General features: G+C 40.7%; 1 protein-coding gene across 2 annotated transcripts in view; it reads right to left on the reverse strand.

Moving 5' to 3' along the window:
• Nucleotides 1-2,462: 2,462 nt before the first annotated feature.
• The window catches only part of LOC129182656 (transcription activator BRG1-like), a 30,041-nt gene continuing 8,284 nt past the window's right edge, over nt 2,463-24,219 (reverse strand). Inside the window, exons 9-34 of one of the 2 annotated variants that reach the window (XM_054779042.1) lie at nt 23,588-23,761; nt 23,344-23,517; nt 23,081-23,128; nt 22,852-22,982; nt 21,009-21,066; nt 20,821-20,930; nt 20,565-20,712; nt 19,612-19,775; nt 19,462-19,528; nt 18,419-18,529; nt 17,758-18,000; nt 15,445-15,558; nt 14,351-14,458; nt 14,126-14,212; nt 13,835-13,881; nt 13,584-13,750; nt 11,735-11,898; nt 11,002-11,262; nt 10,840-10,917; nt 9,123-9,341; nt 8,780-9,042; nt 7,754-7,862; nt 7,575-7,676; nt 7,359-7,491; nt 7,101-7,240; nt 2,463-4,268 (exon numbers count right to left, since the gene is read on the reverse strand). In XM_054779042.1, coding sequence (XP_054635017.1) covers nt 4,233-4,268; nt 7,101-7,240; nt 7,359-7,491; nt 7,575-7,676; nt 7,754-7,862; nt 8,780-9,042; nt 9,123-9,341; nt 10,840-10,917; nt 11,002-11,262; nt 11,735-11,898; nt 13,584-13,750; nt 13,835-13,881; nt 14,126-14,212; nt 14,351-14,458; nt 15,445-15,558; nt 17,758-18,000; nt 18,419-18,529; nt 19,462-19,528; nt 19,612-19,775; nt 20,565-20,712; nt 20,821-20,930; nt 21,009-21,066; nt 22,852-22,982; nt 23,081-23,128; nt 23,344-23,517; nt 23,588-23,761 — 3,456 coding nt within the window. In that variant the 3' untranslated portion in view covers nt 2,463-4,232. Of the gene's footprint in view, nt 4,269-7,100; nt 7,241-7,358; nt 7,492-7,574; nt 7,677-7,753; nt 7,863-8,779; nt 9,046-9,122; nt 9,342-10,839; nt 10,918-11,001; nt 11,263-11,734; nt 11,899-13,583; nt 13,751-13,834; nt 13,882-14,125; nt 14,213-14,350; nt 14,459-15,444; nt 15,559-17,757; nt 18,001-18,418; nt 18,530-19,461; nt 19,529-19,611; nt 19,776-20,564; nt 20,713-20,820; nt 20,934-21,008; nt 21,067-22,851; nt 22,983-23,080; nt 23,129-23,343; nt 23,518-23,587; nt 23,762-24,219 lie in introns of both variants that reach the window. The other variant, XM_054779041.1, reaches the window with a different exon arrangement.

Raw genomic sequence — 24,219 nt, forward strand, 5'->3', positions numbered from 1 at the left:
AGCAGAGATTGAACACGGGGGTTATGGCAGGTGTACGTGCTGCGCTCCAAGGTGCACTGCTGTCGGTGTTTCGGTTCAACTGGCTTCTGTGTTAATGGAATCCCAAGTCCAGTTTGGTCATTTCCTCATTGAGCTTCATCTAATGCTCCAACTGCATAAGTGTCCATGTAAAGCCGGAATCGAACTCAGCAAAAAGTCATTAAATTACACCATCCTACACGACATACCGTCACCTCTTTAAAAAGAGATATTGCTAGAATAAACCCCTGTTCAAACACAGCGATTTCAACCATGCCATGTCAATCGCATTGTGTATCACTCAAATTAATATTCATCCACGACTCCCCAGGAAATATCAGTGCACAAAATAATGGAGGACACGTGCAAGAATGTATCCATGCAGAGGGAAGATTAAAGATTTACATTTAACATTTAAATTTAACATTCACACATAACATTTATATTTAGAATTAACATTTACGTTAACGTTTATATCTAGATTTAAGATTTTTAACATGTATATTTATGATTTAATTTTAACGCTTGTATTTAAAATTAATATATTTAAGATTTAAATTTAGATTCATAATTTACATTTAAAGTAAACATTTAGGTTGAGCATTAAGTTTTAGATTTATCATATAGTTTTTTTAAAATACAAAAAAACATTTAATTTCTACCTTAAAATTGAAGCAAATGAGTTAAATGTGAGAAAAATGAGCTAAATATTGAAAATGTATAGCTAAAAAAAGTGGGATCGAATTTTTACATTCGGCATCCCATAAGTATACGCTAAATTCCAATGTGATCATCACAGCATCCAGCATGACAGCTCAGCTCTGTGAATAAGGAGCCCTGTTAAAGTGTAGGGCCTCTCACTACGTCAGAGCACAGTGGATGCTTTGTTTGCTTGGACCAGCTTGTCAAGGCGACTTCAGGTGCTCGCTTGTAGATTGGCATGATGTCATAGAATAGGGGCGTCAAAACTCATTTTTGTACTCACTAACTGGTATTGTAGATTGTACTTTCCCAGCCAATCGTTGGATGAGTCGTGTTTGACCACATTTACAACAAACTTGTCTAACGTCACACTTCTTTATCATTTAACACCACGTTAGATTACACAGCTGTTCCTAATGCTGTGGCCACTGAAATGCAAACAATGACCCTAACCCGGCTGTAAAGATGACAAGAAAATGTGTACCTGATAACTACGTAGCGCTCCGTGACTTGACTGAGTGGTGATGAGGGTGTTTCTTGCAGGGTGTGAGAATACACCCTAGCTAAACAACGTGCTGGTTAGTTTGGCATGTTGGTCGAGAAGGTGGACATGCGTCTGCAAAAATAAACTTTGAGTCATGGCACGACACGCCTTGTTGAAGAGGGCTTATACAGTTTCAGAAAGCACAACACCGGATGGGAATAGTTTTTGTGACCATTGGTGACGAAGGCAAGTCTGTGCTGTTCCTCTTTCTGTTTTCACAAGATGTATTTTTTGAAGTTTATGAAAAGAAACGAATCATACCATGAAAATAAAGTTGCACTATTATGAGCGGAAAAACAGTTTGATTTCACAAGAATAAAGATGTCATTTTAGAAAGACAAGGTAAAATAATTAGAAATGTACAAGTTAAGACATCATTTTATAAAAAGAATGTATTTTGCGAGGAAAAAGTTGTACTACTGACAACAAATATTTGTTCATATCACGTATTACCAAAAAGTTTGTGAAAGCGCAACACTGGTGCGTTCTCATTTGCATGACACTTCTGAAATTGACTCTGTAAATCATTGTTCTCTCTTTTTTTGTGAAAAAGTACTTTTTCTTATAATATTAAGACTTTATTTTTTCCCTTTTAAAATGATGACTTCATCCCATAACCTTCATCTTATGTATTTGTCTCCTGGTTTATTATAAAGTCTGTGATGTTTTATTCAGAATCTTATTAAACACAACAGACCATTGTGGCTAATTAGGGTGATAATCAAAGTAATACTGTACTGTAATCTTCACTGATTGAATTCATATTTACGGAGTTGGAAAAGATTAAAGATGCTGCAAAGTCCTCTTTTCTTGAAAAATACATTTTGTGGTTTGTGGTTCTGGTTAGAGCCGCACGGTGGCCTAGTGGTTAGCATGTTGGCCACACAGTCAGGGGAGATCTGGGTTCGAATCTCCTGTGCGTGGGTTTTCTCCGGGCAGTCCGGTTTCCTCCCAATTGGCGACTCTAAATTGTCGTATGAATGTGAGTGTGAATGGTTGTTTGTCTATATGTGCTCTGTCATTGGCTGATGACCAGTCCAGGGTGTCCCTCGCCTCTCGCCCGAAGTCCACGACCCTAGTGAGGATAAGCAGTATAGAAGATGGATGGATGGGGTTTTGGTTAGGGTTGGATTTTGCTTCGGCTTGTGCTAAGGGTTAGGGTTGGCTTTAGGGTTAGGGTAGCATACATCACAAAGACTTTTGCACAAATCGATTGTTTTAATTTGCCTTCAAGAGACAGCAACACAACACAGCACAGACATATTGAAAAGTTAAAGTAGAATGAGGTGATGCTTTGGTTGCATGTTCTGCTGACCTACTGTAATGATAAAGTACAGTACTGCTCTGAAAAAAAAAAGTCTTAATACACTAAAAAATGGTCTATACAAAATATACCACACCGTACAGCCATGAGGCGTTCACAAGCAGAGAAGAGCTACTGTCCCTCTGGTCCTTTGTCTTGAAACAACATGAAAAGTAGATGAAATACTTTTGACATCCTAAAATCACCACATGAATTAGAACGCAATTAAAGATACGGTACACATTTGATGGATGAAGACCTCCATGTGCTTCTAATGAGTTTGAAGTGCTATGAGACGAGGTAAAGCAGCATACACCTTGTTTTGATGCAAACATACACAAAAGTGAAGCCCGACCACCATTAACCCTCAGTCAAACAACCGCGGATCGTCTCTTGGCGCCTTCTGAGAAATGCTGCAGGCTCGCCAAGTCCGACCCAAGCATGCAACGTACATAATGCTTTCTAAATGTGTCTGACCGTTGGTTGGGACACCGTGCAGGATTATTGGAATGAAACCTCAGCATTGGGAGAATATGTTCTGTTTGCAAGTTGCTAGTTCTGGACAGTCCCAAGGCTGCAGGGTCACATCAAGTCAAATGAGCTTATTTTAGGGCACTAATTGCATTTACATTTACACTGGAATTGTTCAACTCATTCCTTATTAACACAGATTCTCTTTTCGTGCTTAGTTAGTCTGTGTTGCATCGTGTTTCATTTGTAATGCCAATTTTGTTGTCTTTTATGCAATGTCTATGCTGCATTGTTGGCCATTTTTAACCTCAAAGAGGATTTACAGTATTTTTACCTAAAAACCTTTGAAATGTACTGTATTACAAGACTTGCAATGCTATACAGTCTATGACATATGAATATAATAAAAACGTTCTACTATGATCATTTGTCTTGCTGAATGGCTTGGAATCCACCTACAGATCATTTATTACTTCTTCAAAATGATATGTTACTAAAGAAGGATTAAAGATCATTGTCTTTGTTAACGTAGACTGCGTCCAAAAAAGTTTCAAAGAGTCCCACTTCCTCGTCATTGCCATTATTCTTGTCATTTAAACCTAAACTAGGTACCGCTTGTAATAAAAACTTGACACAACTAAAATGCCTAACAATGTTGTGATCAGCTCCTTATAAAGAATGAATAAATGGTTCGCACTTATCTCTCAACTCGCTACCGTGATGAGATGATAGCATTTATAACTGGAAAGAGGAAGCCTTGCTATGAAGTGTAAAGCGTAGCATTTCATGAACATGATCTTGTACCATTTAGTGGCAAAGAAGTAAAGCTGCTTGGATCAAAGCACTTGTAGCAGTTTATGAATGAGTAATGACCTCATTCATAACGTGCATTTATTACAATACATAACCAACATTTAGGAGTTGTGATTTGACCTTCAACTGCCACGGACGTAATAAACCCATTTGTGTCCTCCGGGTGTTCATGAAAGACCCTGATTAAAGTGCAGTATTTTGCATGTATTTTCAAACTCTTCTACAGTTCTTACTGTATGTGACTGAGGGTGGATAGAGGTTTGGTTTTGAGTCAGCAAAGTTTTGTTCTGCAGACCCAAAACAGGTATTTAAGTAAAATGTGTGAGCAGGAGGACGGTCCCTTCATAGCGCATCTTCTCTTCAACTCTCTCACAGTGCACTTCACGACTCTTCATCAGTGGCACTGACGGAGTGATCCTAAAAAAATACACACAAAACACCTTATGCTTCCTAATTTATCTTGGAATGAATGCTGCAAGGTCAAATTAAATGAGTGTTTCCCAGATGATGAGGGGAAAAAAAGCAACAGGGATCTAGCCTTGATCCCCCGCTATTCCATTCCCCCGACTTAGCGTGAATGAGTTCAGTTGTTTGCAAAAAATGGCCTAATTCCAGGAGGAAATTAAAAAATCAATAAAATTGTAATTCGTTTGAGAAGAAAACCGTGAAATGCAGAACCCCAAATATGCAGGGATCTACTGTCTCGAATCAAATATTTATTAAATATTACTATTTCCTGCTGCTGCGTAAAGTAAAGTATCTTTATAAAAGCAGTTTTTTAAATATTCAGTAATCCCTCGTTTATCGCAGTTATTTGGGTCCACATCCGACTTTGATAAGTGAAGTTCCACGAAATAGGATTCCTTCTTTATAAATGGCATATTTACATAGTTAGAGCATAGAAAACCTGTTTACAGCCTTCTAAATACAGGTTTTAACATTAGAGCACCCTACACATGAAATAGTCACCTACCTTTATATTCATATTACCCAATGTAGTAGATATAATAAAAACAATAAGCCATTTAAGACACAAATAAATCTTGTGCCAAATGTGTTCCAGAGTGTGAAGGGCAGGAAGTGACATCAGGGGCTCAGAGTTGAGGTTTAGCTCGGCATTATTATGATGATTATATTATTACTGCGATTGGCTGGCGACCAGTCCAGGGTGTACCCCGCCTGTCGGCCGAAGTCAGCTGGGATAGGCTCCAGCATGCCCCCGTGACCCTAACGAGGATGAAGCGGCATAGAAAATGGATGGATGGATGGATGGATGTTATTATTATTGCGCCTGTTATGAGATAATTCAGACCTGCAATAAATGCCTGTTTTTCCGGCAATCAAGGCTGCCGCTTGTATGTTTCACCATTAAAGTAACATTACTGACACCTACTGACCAGTGTGGAATACGACATCACAATCTGAATGCATCTTCTGAGGACTTATATTTGTATTTTAGTTTATTTAGCAATTTTTATGCTTGACAATGCATAATTTAGGCAAAAAAATATGTAAAATGTGCTTAAATATTTTACATATTTAATAACAATAACATTCCCATCAGGACTGTAGTCCATTAACGGCAACTTATCCCCCGCTTGGTCTCCTAAATGCAGTTCTGGTCAGATTTTTGTGATGAAGAACAAAGTTCCGCTTAGTTGCTGGGGACAATTAAGTAAAGAGATTGGCTTCTCAAAACAATATGTGTTCAAAAGATGAATACATTTGCATCACAAAAATGCTTTCTCAAAAAAAAATCAGACCTCACAAAACGGTCAACGTTATATTTGTCTCCCGCCATATCCCTGCACACTGTCGAGATGTGTATTCAAGATTCAAGAGTTTTATTGTCATATGCACAGTAAAACTGGTGGTTCTGCTATGCGATGAAATTCTTGTTCTGTTCATTCTCCCAAAAAAAGAAAGAAAAACAGAAGAAAATGAATAAGAACATAAGAAACATAAACACCAATAAATGAAGCAACAACAACAGAAGAGACATTAATACCAATAAATAAATAAATAAAATGCTATGAGTGTGTGCGTGTGTTGCGTGCGGCATGTGCGAGTGCTTCGTTGAGAAGCCTGATGGCCTGTGGGTAAAAGCTGTTTGCCAGCCTTGTGGTCCTGGACTTCAAACTCCTGTAGCGTCTGCCTGACGGTAGGAGTGTGAATAATGAGTGTTGTGGATGTGTGCTGTCCTTGATGAGGTTGTGTGTTCTCCGTACGACGTGAGATTTATAAATGTCTTGTAATGAGAGGAGGGCTGCCCCAACAATGTTCTGTGAGGTCTTGATCACCTGCTGGAGTGCCTTCCTATCACGTGTTGTATAGTTAACGTACCAAACAGTGATGGAGGCGGTAAGGACACTTTCGATAGTGCATCTGTAGAAGCAACTCAGGATTGTGGTGGACATGCCAAATTTCCTCAGTCTTCTCAGGAAGTAGTCTCCTTTGGGACTTCTTCAGAATTTGTTGGGTGTTGTGAGACCAGGTGAGGTCCTCGCTGATGTGTGTGCCAAGGAACTTGAAGGTTTTCACCCTCTCCACCTCAGTCTCATCAATAAACAGGGGTTTATGCGGCTCCTTTTCCCTTGTTCTTGGGTCAATGATCATCTCTTTAGTCTTATCTGTATTGAGAAGGAGATTGTTATCATGACATCAAGCTATGAGGTCCGCCACCTCTCTTCTGTATGATGTTTCAACACCACCAGTGATCAGTCCGATGACTGTAGTGTCATCCGCAAACTTAATGATGCTGGTGTTGTTCTGGAAGGCCACGCAATCGTAGGTGAAGAGCGTGTAGAGAAGCGGACTCAGCACACACCCCTGTGGGGTCCCAGTGCTCACAATTCTTGAGCTGGATTCTTGTGTATGTGACGAAGACGCTCACATCTACTTCCGCGACCATCTTGTTCACGTATGTGTTCCAGACTTTGAGAAGCCAAACTCTTGACTTAAATGTCCCCGGCAACTAAGCGTCATCACAGAAATCTGACCAGAACTGGACTTTGGAGACCAAGTGGGGGGTAAGCCGCTGTTAATGGACTACAAAAATCTGAACTATCCCTTTAATATATGTTTGAAAAACTGTGATAAGAGTGAAGCCGAGAAATTCAAACCAGGATGTGGCGCAGGATGACTTTTATTGGATCTCATAAAGTGTGCAAGTGCACCTAATCCTGGGATTGGTGAGTGGACACACACACACACACATGCACGCACACACGCGCTCACACACGCAGTTACCTCCTCTTGTTCATCCTCAGAGTCATCATCACTAACCACAGGTTTGGCTCTGGTGCGTCCCGATCGTCTGCTTCGTCCCTTTCCTCGTTCTGCTCCTCGCTCCTTCCTGCCCAGTCGGATCTTGACCTTGACGGAACGAGCTGAACACACACACACACGCACAAACACACGCACACACACACAAACACACGCACGGAACACTGTATAAATGGGAGGCCTACAAATTCTGTCTGTGGCACAGAAACAGACTCTTCTTACTTTCAGACTCTGATCCGTCGTCCTGCTCATCCTCCTCTTCCTCACTCTCCTCACCCTCGCTCTCCTCCTCCTTCTCGATCTTCTGCCTCAGACTGGTGAAGACTGACTGCAGCACGATGGAGTCCTCGTATATCTGCTCGCATCAAAGGTAGCAAACATCCTCAGCACTGCATGCTGTTACATATTGAAGAGTTTTTGTGTGCGTGGTGCTCTCACCAGCGATCCCTCCAGGTTGAAGGTTTGCGCGTTCTGGAAAAGCAGCATGACGTCTCTCTCTAGGTCACCAAGACTGCGATAGCGGTGGCCTCGAATCCTCTCCTAGTGTCGGTGAAGGACATTAATTAGTGAACTGGAAAAAACAAAACAAAAACAAAAACAGAATAACGTGGCGATACCTTTATCTTCCTGAAGTCCACAGGCTTGCGGATGAGTTCATAGTATTCAGGCAGCTCCTTTCTCGACGGCAGCTGAATGAACACCTCACTGAGCTGACGACCACTGGTGCTACAGGACACGAGATCATCAGGATGAGACACAATATATCACCAAAGCTAATCGATAACAAGGTACTACCGCAAACTATGGAAAACAGACAGGAAGAAGATCGATGATTTTGGGATTGCTAGCAAACATCCATTTAGTGATGAAGAACTGCAGTCAATTATACTGAAAGCTGCCTGTTTGCTTTCCTTCTGTGGCTAAATGAGTGCAGCAAAATATTAGAAACAGCTCCCAATATGATGCAGTGCAGTACACCACTGCAAACGATGCCTACATTAATAAGCATATTATTCACACTTTATAGGGAACTCATTCAACATTTTTTTCTTTTTTATGACTTCCTTGATGATTAATTAATTTCATTTAGTTATTAGATGTTTTTTAAATTATCTTTTTAAAATTGAAGAGTAATAATACTAATACTGTAGTTGTATTTATGATTTCATGTCATTTCAGATTCATTATTTGATTTAAGACACTCTTGACTCTAGCCCTCCACAAAATACCTAAAGGTATAACATTAATATATTATATATACACGGTAGTATTAGTTAAATAGTAGTAGCAGTAGTAAAAAAACAACAATAATTGTATTTGTCCATTATTGTGTTATGCATTATTTAGATTTTTGTGGATGGGTGAGCGATGGTCCAAGGGAAAACAGATAACAATTTTTGGTGTAGATCAAAGGTGCGGAGTATTTTTTTTTACAATACATTGCATTTTTCTTAAAATTCTCAAGAATTAGTCTCAGTTTTATTACTATTAATCCGAAAGATATTTAGACATTATACAGATGCTGATCTATATTAGAGCTGTTGATCTGGATGAAATGAAAAGGATGTTTTTAAAAACAGCATTTTTGATCCAGCTACTGGATTCGATGTCATTTGATTGTGTCTTGGTTTTCAATATTCTACCCGTCTTTGTATCTGATGACAGCATCTATGATTTTCTTCATCTTCTTGGTCAGGACGGGAGGATTGGGAGAAATCTTCTCCACAGGCGGTCGTCCCCTTTTCCGTTGCCTCTTTGCATCTTCGTCCTTGTCTCCTCGTCCTCGTCCCCCCGAGGAGCACGAGGGCACGGGGAGGTCCAGGTCTCGATCCCGCTTCCTCTTCCGCGTTGTCTTCTTGTGACGCACCTCCTCCTCCACTTCCTCCAGGGTGCCCTCCTCAATCGCCTGCTCGGGAGGGAAAAACAAGAGACTCAAGTCAGTCCACTTCCACGCTACTTTTCTCCCCACTCTTTTCCTCCAGTTACCTTGAGCCACTGCTTCTCAGTCAGTGAATCGCTGTAGTCCACCTCCTTCCGCTGGCGAGAGCCTCGTCCAAACATTTTTTCCTCCTCCTCCTCGCAGGTGAGGCGCTCCACCTCTGCGTCGTCCTTCATGATCCAAGTAGGAAGCTCGTCCTCCTCCATCAAGCGAGGTTTGCGGCGTGGGTTACGGGCCTCCTCGCGGCGCCGGTCCAAGTCCATACGCTGTGAGGCAATAAAACCATTCATACTGGAAGTGAATACATCAGTTTACTGATTAATCCACTCCCTGGATGTCACTACTACTTTCCGAGAAATTAAAAACAGGAAAAAGCTAGAAAGATTTGGTCCTGGATTGTTTTAAAAAAGAATGTAGTCTACTGTAGATATTATGATACTGTATAAACCCATAACACATACTGGGGAAAGTTAATGGACTGAGGTTCCCTGCACTGGCAAATTTGACTAGTTCAACAGCTGCTGCAGTCCAAGCAGAAGCTGTAGTAATTCTACACCTGACTTATTATTTGTCAGATCAAAACACGATCGCTGCATAAGAACTCAAAACGTGATATTAGTGTCACTGAATCTGCACTCATGGGAACTGTAGTTCTTTGAGCGTAAACAAACCTACTGCAATTTGCAACCTATTTTACATGTGTCTTTATATAACTACATGCCGACATAAACAATTAGCAGGGCTGCCAACTTGTGAGAAAACCTTCGCACAGACTCCATGGCATGCAGGGCATATGCACGGTTAGTCCAGTCGGGCTTACCACCACACACCTAATACTCACTGCCAGTTCTGATTATTGCTTGCCCAATCAAAGAGCTGCCTTCCTTTAAGGAAACTAAAGTGTCTCTCAGCATCTTTCCAGGCATCATGGGCAGCACTTACAGTACATTAAACTCTTATCAAGTAGGGGGCTATACAAAATTGTGGCCAGTGGGCCACAAGTTTGAGAGCCCAGCTTTACAACGTAAAGCAAAATATAGTTTTAGTTCAAAAGAGCTGAGAACCAACAGTCTCTTGACTGTTGGCTTGGACTGTTGGTTGTCAGTCGAAAAAGGGTGGATTGCACTCTCTAGGTTGGGAGAGAGGTCTTTTCCCAGGTGGAGCTCGCTGTACCGGACCGTCGTGGTGGAGAGCTCAGCTGTGATACAACTGTGTTGTATCTTCAAAAGCTATGGAGCTAGATCCAGAAGAAAACCGCCATGACGGAAAATGTGATTTTTGTGAATAACTAGATAGATGATTTAGTGATCTCCAAGAGAAGTTACAAGTTACGAGTAAATTACAAGAGAAACTACTGAACCAATATTTATAGAATTATAAATCCAATTGCTAATGGTATGTTTTAATGGTCAAGGAATCTAAATATGCAGATAAAATAAATGTAGGACTAATATTTATGGTATAAATCCCAATATGGGGGGAACTATGGCGCGTGGCAGAGGTCTGCGCTCTCTGAGTGCTTTTCTAGTTGTTTAAGTCGCAGGCTACAAAAAGCGTGTGAAAAACGTAGCGGTTTATAGTCCGGAGATTACGGTATTTTGGAAGTTAATTTGAAATAATTATTTAACTGTAGAAAACAAACTGCTTGCTGTATCTTTCTGCAATTTTAAAATGATGACAAAGTATAACCAACCAAAATTAGGAGTCACTGTTTCCATGCCTAAAGGAAATCCAGCAATCTGTCTTGAGTGGAACAACACTGACCATAAACTGATCAAACTCTTCCTCGCTCCTGGCGATCATCTGGTTGACCGTCTCGTCGTCCGGGACCTCATCCTCCTCCTGAATACATCACATTGGCAAAGCAGAGGATAAGAAAGAGAAGTCTCTCAAATGGGCGAGTGTGTTGCTGGTGCACGCACACACATTCATACGTAGACACACTTCCTGACCCCAGACCTCGTCTTGCTCTTCGTGTTCCAGGATGGCCTGCAGGAAGGCCCTGCGCTCGTGGCTGGACGACTTCTGATCAAACATGCCTGCCTGGATGACCTTTTGGTCCACGTTCAGTTTGTACTTGGCGGCGGCCAATATTTTCTCCTCCACGCTGTTGACGGTGCACAGGCGCAACACGCGTACCTCGTTTTGTTGGCCGATGCGGTGAGCTCTGTCTTGGGCCTGCAGGTCCTGGAGACAAGAACAACACAACATGTGTATTCTAATGTTGACTAAAATAGTTAAAAAAACATTCATGTCATGATTTAAAACGGTTATGAATACTAAACAACTAAAGTCACACAAAATATTGAAGTTTTGACGAAGCCACTGAGACACTGAGAGGGTATTCTGAGCTGAGTGACTGGGACTAGGTCTTTCAAGATTGCGGAGATGACTATAACACACTAACTGATGTAGTGACATCCTACATCATGTTTTGTGGGGATACCGTCACTCCCACCAAACAAATAAGCCTGTATCCTAACAATAAACAATGGGTCACTAAAGACTGTGACCACTAAAGTCTACTTCTCCTGGTTGAGAAGAAAAAAGCATTTTTAGAGGGTGACAAGCTCAAGATGAGTGAGTGAAGGACTTAAGACAAAGTCCAAAATGGCCAAAAATCAATTTCAGATGACACAAAAAATTATTAAAATGACACCTGGTGTGGGTTCCAGTCTGAGTCAAAGATGACCACAGTGTCTGCAGACTGGAGATTGAGACCGAGACCTCCTGCTCGAGTGCTGAGCAGGAAGATGAAATACTCTGACTCAGGATCATTGAAGGTCTTCAGTAACATTCCTCTGTCTTCAGCCTTGGTGGTGCCTGGCAAGACCAACAACAATGTCATTCATTCACTTCATACCACTCTTTTTTTTTCAGGGTCATGGATAAGCTGGAGCCGATCCCAGTTGACTTTGGGAGAGAGGCAAGGACATGTGATTTTGTTAAGAGTTTAGCATTCATTTTGGATAAAACATATCTCTTCACATGTTCACCGCAGAAGTGAATTCAACTTTACAAGCGCAGACCTGCCAACCTTGAAGAAATTTTACGAGTAATCCACAGCCCCATCCCTCTGCATGCACACGACTGCCCTCGCAGGCTGCTGTTGCTCAAGTGCGGTTTATGCTTCTGCATAATCACTATGCTGTACACTCCAACGCCATCTTGATTCTTTTATGTGGGGGTCTCCAAACATTTTCCATCGAGAGCCGCAAACTAAAAAATCAAAGGATGAGTGGGACCACTTCGATATTTTTACAGTATATATACATATTTTTTATTTTGTATAAAGGCCAAAAAAATATATATATACAGTATATTTAAAGACAAAGCTTTGTACAGGATTCTTATTAGTTATTAGTCTAATTTTAGACCTAATTTTCTTTATTTTAGGCATTTTTCCACTATTTTTCCTTCATGATGGTAAGCAAGAGAGGTGGGGGGGCTAGGCAGACAACAGTGTACAATGTATTCACTAACTCTGAGCTGAGTATAACAAAGTTATACTCTGCGTATACTTTGATCATATCATATCCATGGTCCGAGTGGATAAATTATAAGACCTCTTTTCTTGGTTCCATAAATTCTTTGAAGTTATTTTTCGCCACTGAAAAAATACAGACAAAAGCAATTGCTATAAAGATATGTTTAGAAAAAAATAGCTGAATCCCCAAATTAATGTTTACATTCAAATATCAAGATATTTTACATTTTGTTTTATATAGTTTATTGCATTTGTATTTATTCATGTATGTAATATGTGACCGGATATGACGTTTAGGACTGCTATTGTGTACGTTTTTTACATAGCTCACTCTTGGTGAATGAAGACAATTGAAAAATCCACATGCTAACTAAGTCTTTTAATAACACTTTTATGTTCGCACATTAAAAAAAAAAAAAAACTACCACAGCACGTGACGTTGCAGGAGCGCTGTCGTAAAAATTTGCGAAAGAAGGAAGTGCCGTAGGTCTCACGCATGCACAGAACCGATCGTGTTTACGGTACGGATTGCGTTGTGACAGTCCTTGCTTGTCACTAAGCGATTCGTACCGGAAACGGTTCTATGCTTGTGCAGAACGTTTTGACCATTTATGTTCATTAATTTAAATACCACAGCACGTGATGGCCCTAGTTATTTTTCATTTTTAAAAGTTTTCATCACGACTGATGAGGCTGCGCCTAACTTGCCTCCTCTGACTGCATGTCACTGCGCTTACGCAGGTGGGTTTGCAGGGGGAGGACTGAGCCAGTGTGGCATACGCTGGTGTCTCGACACAGGAGCATAAACCAAGTTTTGCAGACTGAACTCAAAACTGAAACCAGCGGAATGCAACAAAATGTGTACCTGCAAAGCAGCAAAGCATACAAGCATTGCCAAGGGTCAAAATATGTGCCGAGTATGAAAATGTATTCATGTTGGCAGGTCTGCGAGTATATGGTCAGTCCAGGAGCAAAAAGACCCAATGTAATTAACTCATACAAAGAAATTAAAGAATATTACCATCTAGACGCAGATATTTGAAGTTGCGGTAGGCAAAGTAGTCCTCCATGATGGTCATCAGTGATGTCATCTGACAGAAGAGCAGCACTTTATGGTTTGTCGCTCGCAGTTTGGGGAGGATTCGATCCAACACCTCAAATTTTCCTGATGCTCGATACAAGTCAGGGCTGATGGACAAGGGGGAAAAAATATACATGGTAAGAATAGTGAGTGTATGTGTGTTTGTGTTCAGAGGAAGTGTGAGCAATTACCCTTGAACTATTCCACCAGAGAAACCTAAATGTTCAGAGAAGGATTCCTGCAAAAATGACAAAGGAGTATCAGGACCACACCGATAAGGCAAAAAATAGCAATATTATGTTATGTTATGTTATGTTATTCAAGAACAAAGTCATAATATTAAGTTATTATACCTCTTACCCACCTCTACCAATATGACTTTTTCCTTGTAAAATTACAAACCTATTCTGTTCATGTTTCCACTCTATGCTCCTTCAAATACCGTAATAATATTATTTCTCCATTATGCTGGTCAACAGTACCTCAATCTGCTGGAACATGTAAGGGTGGTTACAGATCTTCCTCAGCTGCATAATAGTATTCATCAACGTCTTGGTGCCTCCTTTGCCCTGATGAGGCATAATAAAGCAGACATTTATTATACTTCTAACTCTTATGGCAAAGCCAACAGTGCTGACACGCTAAAAAGAAGGCATACATCTTTGTCTGATGTCAGACTTTAAAACCAAATGAAGCATACACTCCACCTTCTTGTCTTTCTCAGAGCCATCAGTCAGCAGCACACCCTTGGCCTGCATGTGTCTGTAAAGCACCCGCTGAAGAGACGACATGTCACACTTGATCACATACTCCACCTGCAGGGACGGGCAAGGAGCATCAGTGACGGAATAGAAATGAGTCATTAACAGTCAGTCATTGGAACAAAAGGTTCTCTGCTTTGAATAGGAAATAATTAGTGCTATTAAATGGTAATTTAAATAGAAAGTGGTTTGATGACGACAATCTGCAGGGGACAAAGAGCTGTAGCTTTGAATCCAGCAGAGGGCACTATCTCACAAGTTCATTCACTCAACATTTTCCAACAGAAAGATGCTTTGACATGATGTGATGTTGTGTAACTACGTTTTGTCAGTACTGCACACTGTTTGCATGTAATTGTTCAATGTGTAAAACCGAATTTCAAATGTATGTTTAAATATATGTTTGATATGTTTGTTTATGTTTAATAACGGAGAGAGGCATGATAAGGTTTGAGTGTATAAAAAAATAGGCATTTTTAGGGCTTTTTACAGATGTGTATGCCCTTACATTTCAGCAATCATTTCATGATATCTTCTCAAGGAACAATACTATAGAAATTGCTAGTGACTATAAGTAGCCAATGTACAGCTTTTATAGCAGTATAGATTTACCATCCTCTGAAAATAATTCAACACACAGCCATTGTTGTCTAAATAGCTGACTAGACAGTACATGTTGGAATTCATGTTTCCCTCAATGAACTGTAGCTCCCCAGTGAACAACATCACTCTTGCAGCCTCAGACGATGGCGCTACCGTCACCATGCTTGACTGTAAGCAAGACACAATTACCTTGCTAATCACTTGTGTTCCCAGCAATTAAGACAATAACGGCTGTGTGTTGGGTCATTCTTAGTGGACAGTAAGTCTATACTGCTGTACACTGACTATTCTAAAGTATATCCGTGTCATTTCTATAGCATTGTCTGTTGAGAAGAACTAGTAATAAAAATGGCGGCTGGAATGTGAGGACTGTACTCACTTTTGTGAGATACTGTTTATGTACAGTATCCTTGTGCTAAGACAAAAAGTGACCATGCCTTTTCTGGAAGCTGTGCCTCTACTTCCTTCTTCAACCTGCGAAGCAAGAAGGGACGGAGAACTTTGTGTAGACGACGGATTATCAAGATAGTCTCCTCTTCATTGAGATCCACCTGCAGGGAAGAGATAGCACACATGCGCGGCAGTGAGAAGTACAGTGGTGCCTTGGTTAACGTCATTAATTTGTTTCAGAAGGTCCGACTCAAACCAAAACAAATTTTCCCATATAAGTGTGTGGTGAAGCTGGTTGCTAGCCGGCTAGTAGCTAGCCGGTGTGGTGTGGCAAGGTGTCAATACGCCAGTGACATAGTTCGAGTGGCATAACAATGTTAATAATACAAAGTAATAATAACAAAGTTGCTGTCGCTTGGTGCTTGGTTAATATACAAGTCACATTATGTGTTAATGGAGCGTTGTTGGCGCTTTTTGGAGTCTTTTTCAGAAGGCTTAATAGGCGGAATAAGTGTTTCCCATTGCATGAATTCTTAGGTCCGTCTTTTTAGCTGTTTTTTATCTTTAAAACACACAGAAAAGGGAAAGACGTGTTCATGTCTCACATAAGGATTGTGGATGGGCAAAATTCCAAAAAAAAGTGCAGTTTTTCTTTAACACATTTTATAGACAATAATTATAGATTGCACATGCAGGAAATGATGCAAAAACAATTACAAATGACAAATGAATGAACAACTGAACATTTAACATCATTTTTGACTAATTTGATTGGAAAAAAATCCCACAAAACCAAAAATAACACAAAATAAACACACTATTCTGCTGCAACCACAATTTGCAAAAATGTACAAAATATATTTGACTCGGGATGCTGTGAACATGCTGCGTTTGAATGCTTACGTGTTGTTGTTAGAAACAGAAATGAGTGTTATGGATGTAAATTGAGACAGTAAAAACATTATGAGTATCACATTCGATGCGCTGCTGGGTTGACAGACTGTTATGTGGGAACCGGAGTAGACGTGTATGCATCTCAGCCGATGACGGAGCCACTCCCGTCACATTTACATACCTCTGAAATGATGGTCTTTTCTTTAAGGTGTAAAATAGGGCCCTATGATATCAGTTTTATTTTTCCCAAATTCCATGTTTTTTTCCCTAAATTCCGTTTTTTCCATTTAAATTTTGTTTATTCAGTTTTTTTTTTACACTTTTTTATCACCATAGATTGCGTTATTTCTTGTGTCAGTGAATAAAATGACTGCTGAATAAATGCAAAAATCCTTAATTAATCTACTATTAAACAAGATGTGCGCTGCTCTTATTTTGAAGGCCAGAAGTGTGCTGAAAATGTATTTTGACTGATGCTAAGGGAGATAGCTATTTGGGTGCTTCTTGTAGCGATGGCTGTCGTCAGTGGGCATCCTTAAACGCTCAGCTACATTACCTAAAACACAACTCATACAGCCTGAGTGGCACACACACAGCCACTCTAGCATGCTCCGCTAAACTAAGCTAACACAGCTAGCTTACACTGGCCATTGCTGTACGTGGGCTCACGTTCGGTGACAAGTAAGAGTGTTTTCGCCGACTTCGCCGGTGCTTCACTTTGCCGCCTCAACATGTTTACTTCAGGATGGGGCTAGTCAGTGTTTGTGAGGACCTTCTGCTATGAATGAGCGGTCCGCTGGGGAAATGTTTCCCCACACAAATGTTCCTTCTCCCACGATTACAGCATTTCATTCACAGGAAGTCAATTTCTGTGAGATTCCGCGTTTAACAGTAGATTTCGTTTTTATTGGCCAGTTCCGTGATTATGTCTGTGATTCAGTTAACGTGGAAAGTATAAGGCCGGTACAGTCCATCGCCTTTCTCTTTTGTATGGTCCATGTGTGATCATGCTCCATCTCTCTACAACTCTGATGTAAACAACCTAAAATGGCACCCACGGTCCAGAATGCATTGCACGATCTGCAAGTATCGTAAGATTTTGTCTTGGCCGCGTGTTCCAAGATGGGGGCGTAAACAAACCGGACGGTATTTTGGACGCTACACAAGCGGGCGAACGCAAGCCAAGGTAAAATTTTGGCAAAAATGTAGGTTGTTAATTGAAAAATGCGCTAACCGGGGCATACGTTAACTGAGGTACCACTGTATTATTTTCGTTTGTCGGTTTGTTAGAGGAATTGTGTGTGGTTGTGGTTTCACAATAAAAGACGCATACTGCCTCATGTCAAACAATCTCAAATAAGGTTTTGGCAGATGTTTGTGCTCAGTTGAGATGTAGTCTACTTTGAAGTAGTAGTAGTAGTAAAAAGGAATCCTCACTGTATAAAGCAGAGACGTGACCTGCTCACCTTCTCTCCGGTCATTGCAAAGGGGGCGTTGAACCATTGCTCGAAGGTGCTACAGCTCTTAAAGATGGTGGGCAGGAGAAAGTTGAGCAGCGCCCACAGCTCAGGTAGCTTGTTCTGCAGCGGCGTTCCGGTCAGCAGGACCCTCCGCGGCGCCAGGTAGTGCGTGTTTAGGACTTGGGTCAGCTTACAGTGGTGGTTCTTCATGCGGTGGCCCTCATCCACGATCATGTACTTCCAGCGGATCTGTTGGATGGTAGTAAGAAGTGCAACTGGATAAAGCTGCCATTCTCCATCTATCGTTGTTCAACGCCACCCGCGCTGACCAAAAACATAAGGGTACACATGTGGAGGATGTCTTGGCCTCTGTCCTCATGAGGCAGGCCTTGAGCACTCTGCATGGAGCCTGCTCTACAATACGCACCTGATAAGGCCGTGAGGAAGCCTATATGACTACATGAGTGCATGGCAGCATGATGGCCACAGAAGACAGTGGGACACGTAGTAGTGAACAGACGACGGCAGCACCTAGAAGGAAGCACTGAGACGCAGCAACAAAATACAGCAAAAACCTCATGAAGAGTAAAATGATTTGCAAAAAGATGACAAAAGATGTCAAATAGGGGGAGACAAATCTTTAGGAAGGTTGTGCTGCTAAGCCCACCTTAGCCAGGACTTGTTTGTCTTTGATGATGTACTCGTAGGTGGTGAGTAGAACATTAAACTTGCCACTACGCAACTGAGGGACAAAGGCTCTTCTCGCTGCAGGAGAACCCTAAAGGCAAGGAATCAAATAGACAAAAGGTTAGAAATAACACATGTGGTATACTTGATATAAAGTACACTTTTGTGATACTCCTCACATTTCAGCAGCCATTTTTATAACAGTATGCCCTCTCAAGGGATAATACTACAGAATGAAACTTGGAAATTCTTTAGAACAGTGTTTCCCAAACTTTGTCTTTTTTGTCCATAACTGTTATGATTTTGGCGCAGCTGTGCCACAGGCTATTGTCTCCCTGGGGAAATTAGTTGTAGCGCACAAGTTCCATATTATTGTCTGGTTTACTATGAAATGGCTGAGAATATTTACTTATCATCTTGGAAATTAAATGTTTCCACGTGCCCCCTGCAATTTGCGCGCGCGTACCTCTAAGGGTACACGTACCCCTGGTTGGAAATCTCTGCTGGTTGGGAATCAGTGCTTTAGAGTATTCACTGTACAGCTTGTATAGCAATATACTGTAGATTTCCTCTTTGTATTTACAATTTAATAAAGAGAAGATATAATAAAATGGTTTCTGAAATACGAGCAGTGTACAGTAATCTCTTTTGTGAGATACCGTATCCTACTGTATTTAATTGCTTTTAAAAATTCTAATGTAATATACAGGGTGGGACACAAATAGGTATAAACTTTTGAAACTCAATATTTTTTTGTACCATATATAATGTTAAATAATAATTAGTCAAGAACAAAATTTGATTGAAATTCTAACTACATTTAGCCCACCCTGTATGGTTATTTATAATATACGATACATATTTAATAATAACTATATGTTATAATAAGACATGCATATACTTTGTTATTATTTATATTAATTAATATACCGTATATAATTGACTATTTTATTTTTTATCCACCATCTAAGTTAACAAATGTGTTTTTTGTCTGATAAAGTGGGCAGCAACTTGAAAACTCACCTTGTAGGACACTTTAACAACTGTGGGTGCCCACTTGTCAAACTCGTACACCCAGTTCGAAAGAGTCCTGTCAATAAGAAACACTGTTTAATTCAACAATTAACTATTAAAAACCGAATACGGATGATGGATATAGGAGATTTTGTTTACGAGAGGGGTACGATGATGAGGTAGGGTCCGTTGAGCCTCTTGTGCTCCATGAGGTACGTGATAAGCGCAATAGTCTGGATGGTTTTCCCTAGACCCATTTCATCAGCCAGGATGCCATTCAGGTTGTTGTTGTAGAGGGACACCAGCCACTCCAGACCTTTAATCTGACACACAAGCAACTATTCCAACACACAACCGGCTAGCATATAACACAAAGTCAAAGGAGATGAAAAGTAAGTTGACCAGATGTTGTGTTTTAACCAAGGACCTAAAAATAATACCTAGAGCACAGATTTTAAAATCAAGTTACCTCAGTCAGCATGTACGTGTCTACTGTGCTATTACTTGCGTTACTCTTTAGATTTCGTCATCTTATTGAAGATTTGCAATGGCCGGCTTTTGTGCAGTCTTCGACAAGTTTATGTTTTACGACAAGCCATCACAATGACAGTAAAGCTATGAAAAAATTTAAAATGATCATTATTAAAATTATTATTTCTCTAGAAATCATCATCCAGAATTCCATAAGTATAAGAAAATGATCTGTTACCCTGGGTGGTCACATGTAAAACATGACTTATTCTATGGTGTCCCACAAGGAAGGCATCTAGGTCACTTGCTATTTTACATTAAGATGCACGGTGGCCTAGTGGTTAGCAATGTTGGCTACACAGTCAGGAGATCGTGAATATCTAGGTTTGTATCTCTGTTTGGGCATCTCTGTGTGGAGTTTGCATGTTCTCCCTGTGTGTGGGTTTTCTCCGGGTACTCCGGTTTCCTCCCACATTCCAAAAATATGCATGTTAGGTTCATCAGAGACCCCCGTGACCCTAGTGAGGATAAGCGGCATAGAAAACGGATGGATGTTTTCTTAAGCTTACAATTCAGTTCTAGCAAAAAGCTCGGCAGAGAACAATTGCTTAACGCAAGTTATTTAGCTGGTGCTTGTTTACCTGGTACTGTTTGAGCTGTCCATTTATCAACAAAGTGGACTGCTTTTCCACCTTCTCAGTTACAGCATGAGCCACAGCGTAGTAAGACTGAAGTCCTCGGGCAAATGCCGCTCCACTGTATTCGTCATCCACATCCTGTTTAGCATTCCTGCACAGGAAATGTATAATGGTCTCATTTAACACATCAGCCCCACGAGAACCTCCATCTCTAGATTGAGTTTGATTAAGTAAACGTTCTATTTGTTTGCACACTCACTCGATGATGTGTCGCACGTCGACCTCCGACACATCCTCGCTGTCGGGATCTGTTATCTTCTTCTTTTCTTCTGTTGGTGCTGTTGAAGGCTGATGCTCCTCCTCTTCCTCCTGCTACACAACAGGTGCAGTAAAATACAGTTCCACGTTTGACAATTGGAGACAAATGTACAAACCCAAACGCTTCACCTCTTCCTCCTCTTCATCCTCACTGTCTTCACTGTCAGAGCGTGGGGCCACCTCATAACTGGACAAACATACAGTATTGAGGGTTTGCATACTTTTGCATTCAAATGAAAATGTCAAGTACAGTCAAACTTGTCTATAGCGGCCACTAGAGGGAGACTGCAAAAGCGGCTGCTATAGACAGGTGGCCTCTATAGACAGGTTGGCGTCCAGTTTGAATGTTGACCAGGGGAGGAAAAAAAAGGCAAAAAAAGGGAAAAATAATAATAATAATAATAATGTTGACCAGTAGAGGGCACTGTGGACTGCGGATAAAAGTTGTACAGCACTACTAGGCTTGTTATTATCCACGACCCACAGAACAAAGCTGTGCTAGTAATGTCTTACCCTTGTTTTTAATATTTTACTTTTTATACGGCAGAGTCTCATTACAGCTTTAGTTCATCGGGAAGTGACGGGAAGTGATGGTGGGCGTCCCGAGCAGGAGAGCTAGGCTCAGTGCTATCTGTGAGTTTCGAGAGAGTTGGGAAGTGTGTTTATGTTGGCGTGGATGTAAAGTCCTGCAGTGTTCTCCGCTGTTAATAAAGCCATTAAAGTGAATCGGCGACGTGAGTCTCTCCTTCCCCACAACAAGCGGCATTACAGTATTGACCAGTGCACATTGTCTCACACCAGGAAATAAACGGTGTCACTTCTTACAGGCATTGGCTGGACAGCTATGTAGTGGGGCTTCTTTAACCTTTGCCTTGTGGGCAAGCAGGAAGGAGAGACGATGCTGAGAGATGTGTGTGTGTTCTGAGCTGCTGTCTGGTGGCCGCGTTCAATAAATAAAGTTGGCAGAAGCAACAGGAGAAGTTTCCTTCTTTGCTTCGGAGCTCAATAACACTGACAAGTTAACAGACTAGTAGCGAACGGAAAAGAAGACGGCTTTTTTTGTGTCGAATACAGAAGATGAGGACTTTGATGGATTTGTGGATGAGGATTGATCAAAAATAATGTGAGTACATTCTAAAATACTTCAATTAAGTACAACCGAACTCAGTTTTGCTCCCGCTGCCGCATGCATGCTAGCGTATGTTTTTTTTTTTATTGTAGCGTCGCTGGGAGCACGTCCTGTTCCCAGTCTACTTTGCGGTAATGTTTTGGTGCAAATGCTCTTAAAGTTACATGTTTGACCAGGAAATAGCAAGCTCAAAAGAAGACGGCTTTTTTATGTGGAACAACTGACAGTTTGTGTGGATCTTGTGAATGATTGTGACTGAGCTAGGACTCAGTAATTAAAGTCTACACACGACGGCTTCATTGATTGAAAAACTAAACTTTTTCGTGCAAGAAGCTTCTACTTGAGTCGGTAATTTGGCCGCTATATGCGGTCAGATATTGACCAAGGCAGACAAAATGGGTGGCCGCTGGCTGCGTTGGCCAGGTGACTGCTATACACAGGGTCTATAACATGTAAAGTTGCCGGGGGGGGATTTTTCAGTGGCCGCTATAGGCAGGTGGCCGTTCTATAAAGGTGGCCGCTAAGACAGGTTTGACTGTATTTTCAAGCCTAATTTACTGTTGTAAACTATGCACTCAAAATTATTCAACCTCCCATTGCAAATGTTATTTATTTGCTGAGTTTATAAACCTGCAAAGGTTTGTCATAAACTAACACAACAAAACGATTTAAATAATCGCTGGCTATGAATTAAATCTATATATCTAAAAAGCCATTTAAATCTTAGGAAACAAAATAATGTAAATAATAATAATAATAATAATAAAGTAATTGAATAAATTGAATGTACACTCAGATTGATAAATGGCAATGCATCTGTATGCATTGATCATGATGTCTTACCCAGGGTTCATCTCCAGCCACGTTTCCAGCTGTCCTGCCTTTGGAGCGTCCACCCCGGTCAAAATGTTGCCACTGTCCACATGGATGACCTTCACAGGCAGGTCACTCATCTGACTGGTCTCATCCAGAGGCTGCAGGGGAAATGACATCAGGGTTAACATTCTTATTGGAAGTAAAAAAACAAACAAACAAAAAAAAACTATCACCATGAAGTGTTGCTTTTGCTCACCTCTCCATCAGGACCCAGAGCTGGAGCTTGTCCTTCAGGACTCTCCATCTGCCACAGAAAAATCACTGGTGTACCTAATGTTCCGGCTGGTTGATGTATGTATGTATGTATGTATGTATGTGTGTATGTATGTATGTATGTAAGTATGTATATATGTACTGTATGTACTGTATGTATGTATGTATGTATGTATGTATGGATGGATGAATGTTTGTATGTATGAATGTTTGTATAACCCTCTCTGTTCACTGCCCTCTGAATACCTTCTTCTTCTTCTTTTTTTTCTTCTTCTTTTCCTTGAGGGCCTGTGCAGCCTTGTGCGCTCTAACAAGCTCTGTGAGGTTGGCCACATACTCGTCAGTCTGCTGCAGCAGGTAGGCAAGACGCTTGTCCTTCTTCTGGTCGATCAGTTTACGGTAGCCCTCCTCATCCTCAGCCTGAGTAGAAAGTCACATACTGTGTGTGTGTGTGTTGTGTGGGTCAGCGTGATAAGTGGCGACATGTTACCATAAGTCTCCTCATTCTCTCTTTTTCAATGCGTTCGTTCTCTTTCTTCTGCTCCCGCTCGGTGTTGGCATGGTAAGTGGCCACAGCTTTGGTCAGTTTTTGGATTTTGCCTGTGATGGAACGATGGTACTCCTTGAAGTCTTTGGCATGTTGAAGGATGCTGTTGAGATACTCCTACAATAACATGGTGGAAGACGTTAAAAACTTCAGTGAGGCAAGAAAAAACGAACGTACTTACTTTCAATGGACACCTGCAAAATCAAATGTGATCATTGCAAGATTTATATTATAAAAAATAATGTTTTTCAAAGATAATATGCTCAGTTATAAATGATACTCTCAACACAAATGAATATTACATAAGCCACACTGGAAAGGAAACAAAGCATCTATGAGAATTCATAGATATTATATGAAAATAATGTCATAATTTCGAGAAGAAAACTTGTAATACTAAAAGAAAAAAGTACAACTTTTTAGGAGAAAATAGTCATAATTTTACCATAATTAGGATGTAAATTCTGTCAATGTTGCAATATTACAATAAAAAAGCAATTTAGGAGAACAGTGTTTTTATATTGTGAGAAAAAGTTGTATTTTTGGTGAAGTCATAATATTAAAAGATGAAAGCT

Source organism: Dunckerocampus dactyliophorus, chromosome 6, assembly GCF_027744805.1.
Source record: "Dunckerocampus dactyliophorus isolate RoL2022-P2 chromosome 6, RoL_Ddac_1.1, whole genome shotgun sequence".
Taxonomy (NCBI): Eukaryota; Metazoa; Chordata; class Actinopteri; order Syngnathiformes; family Syngnathidae; genus Dunckerocampus; species Dunckerocampus dactyliophorus.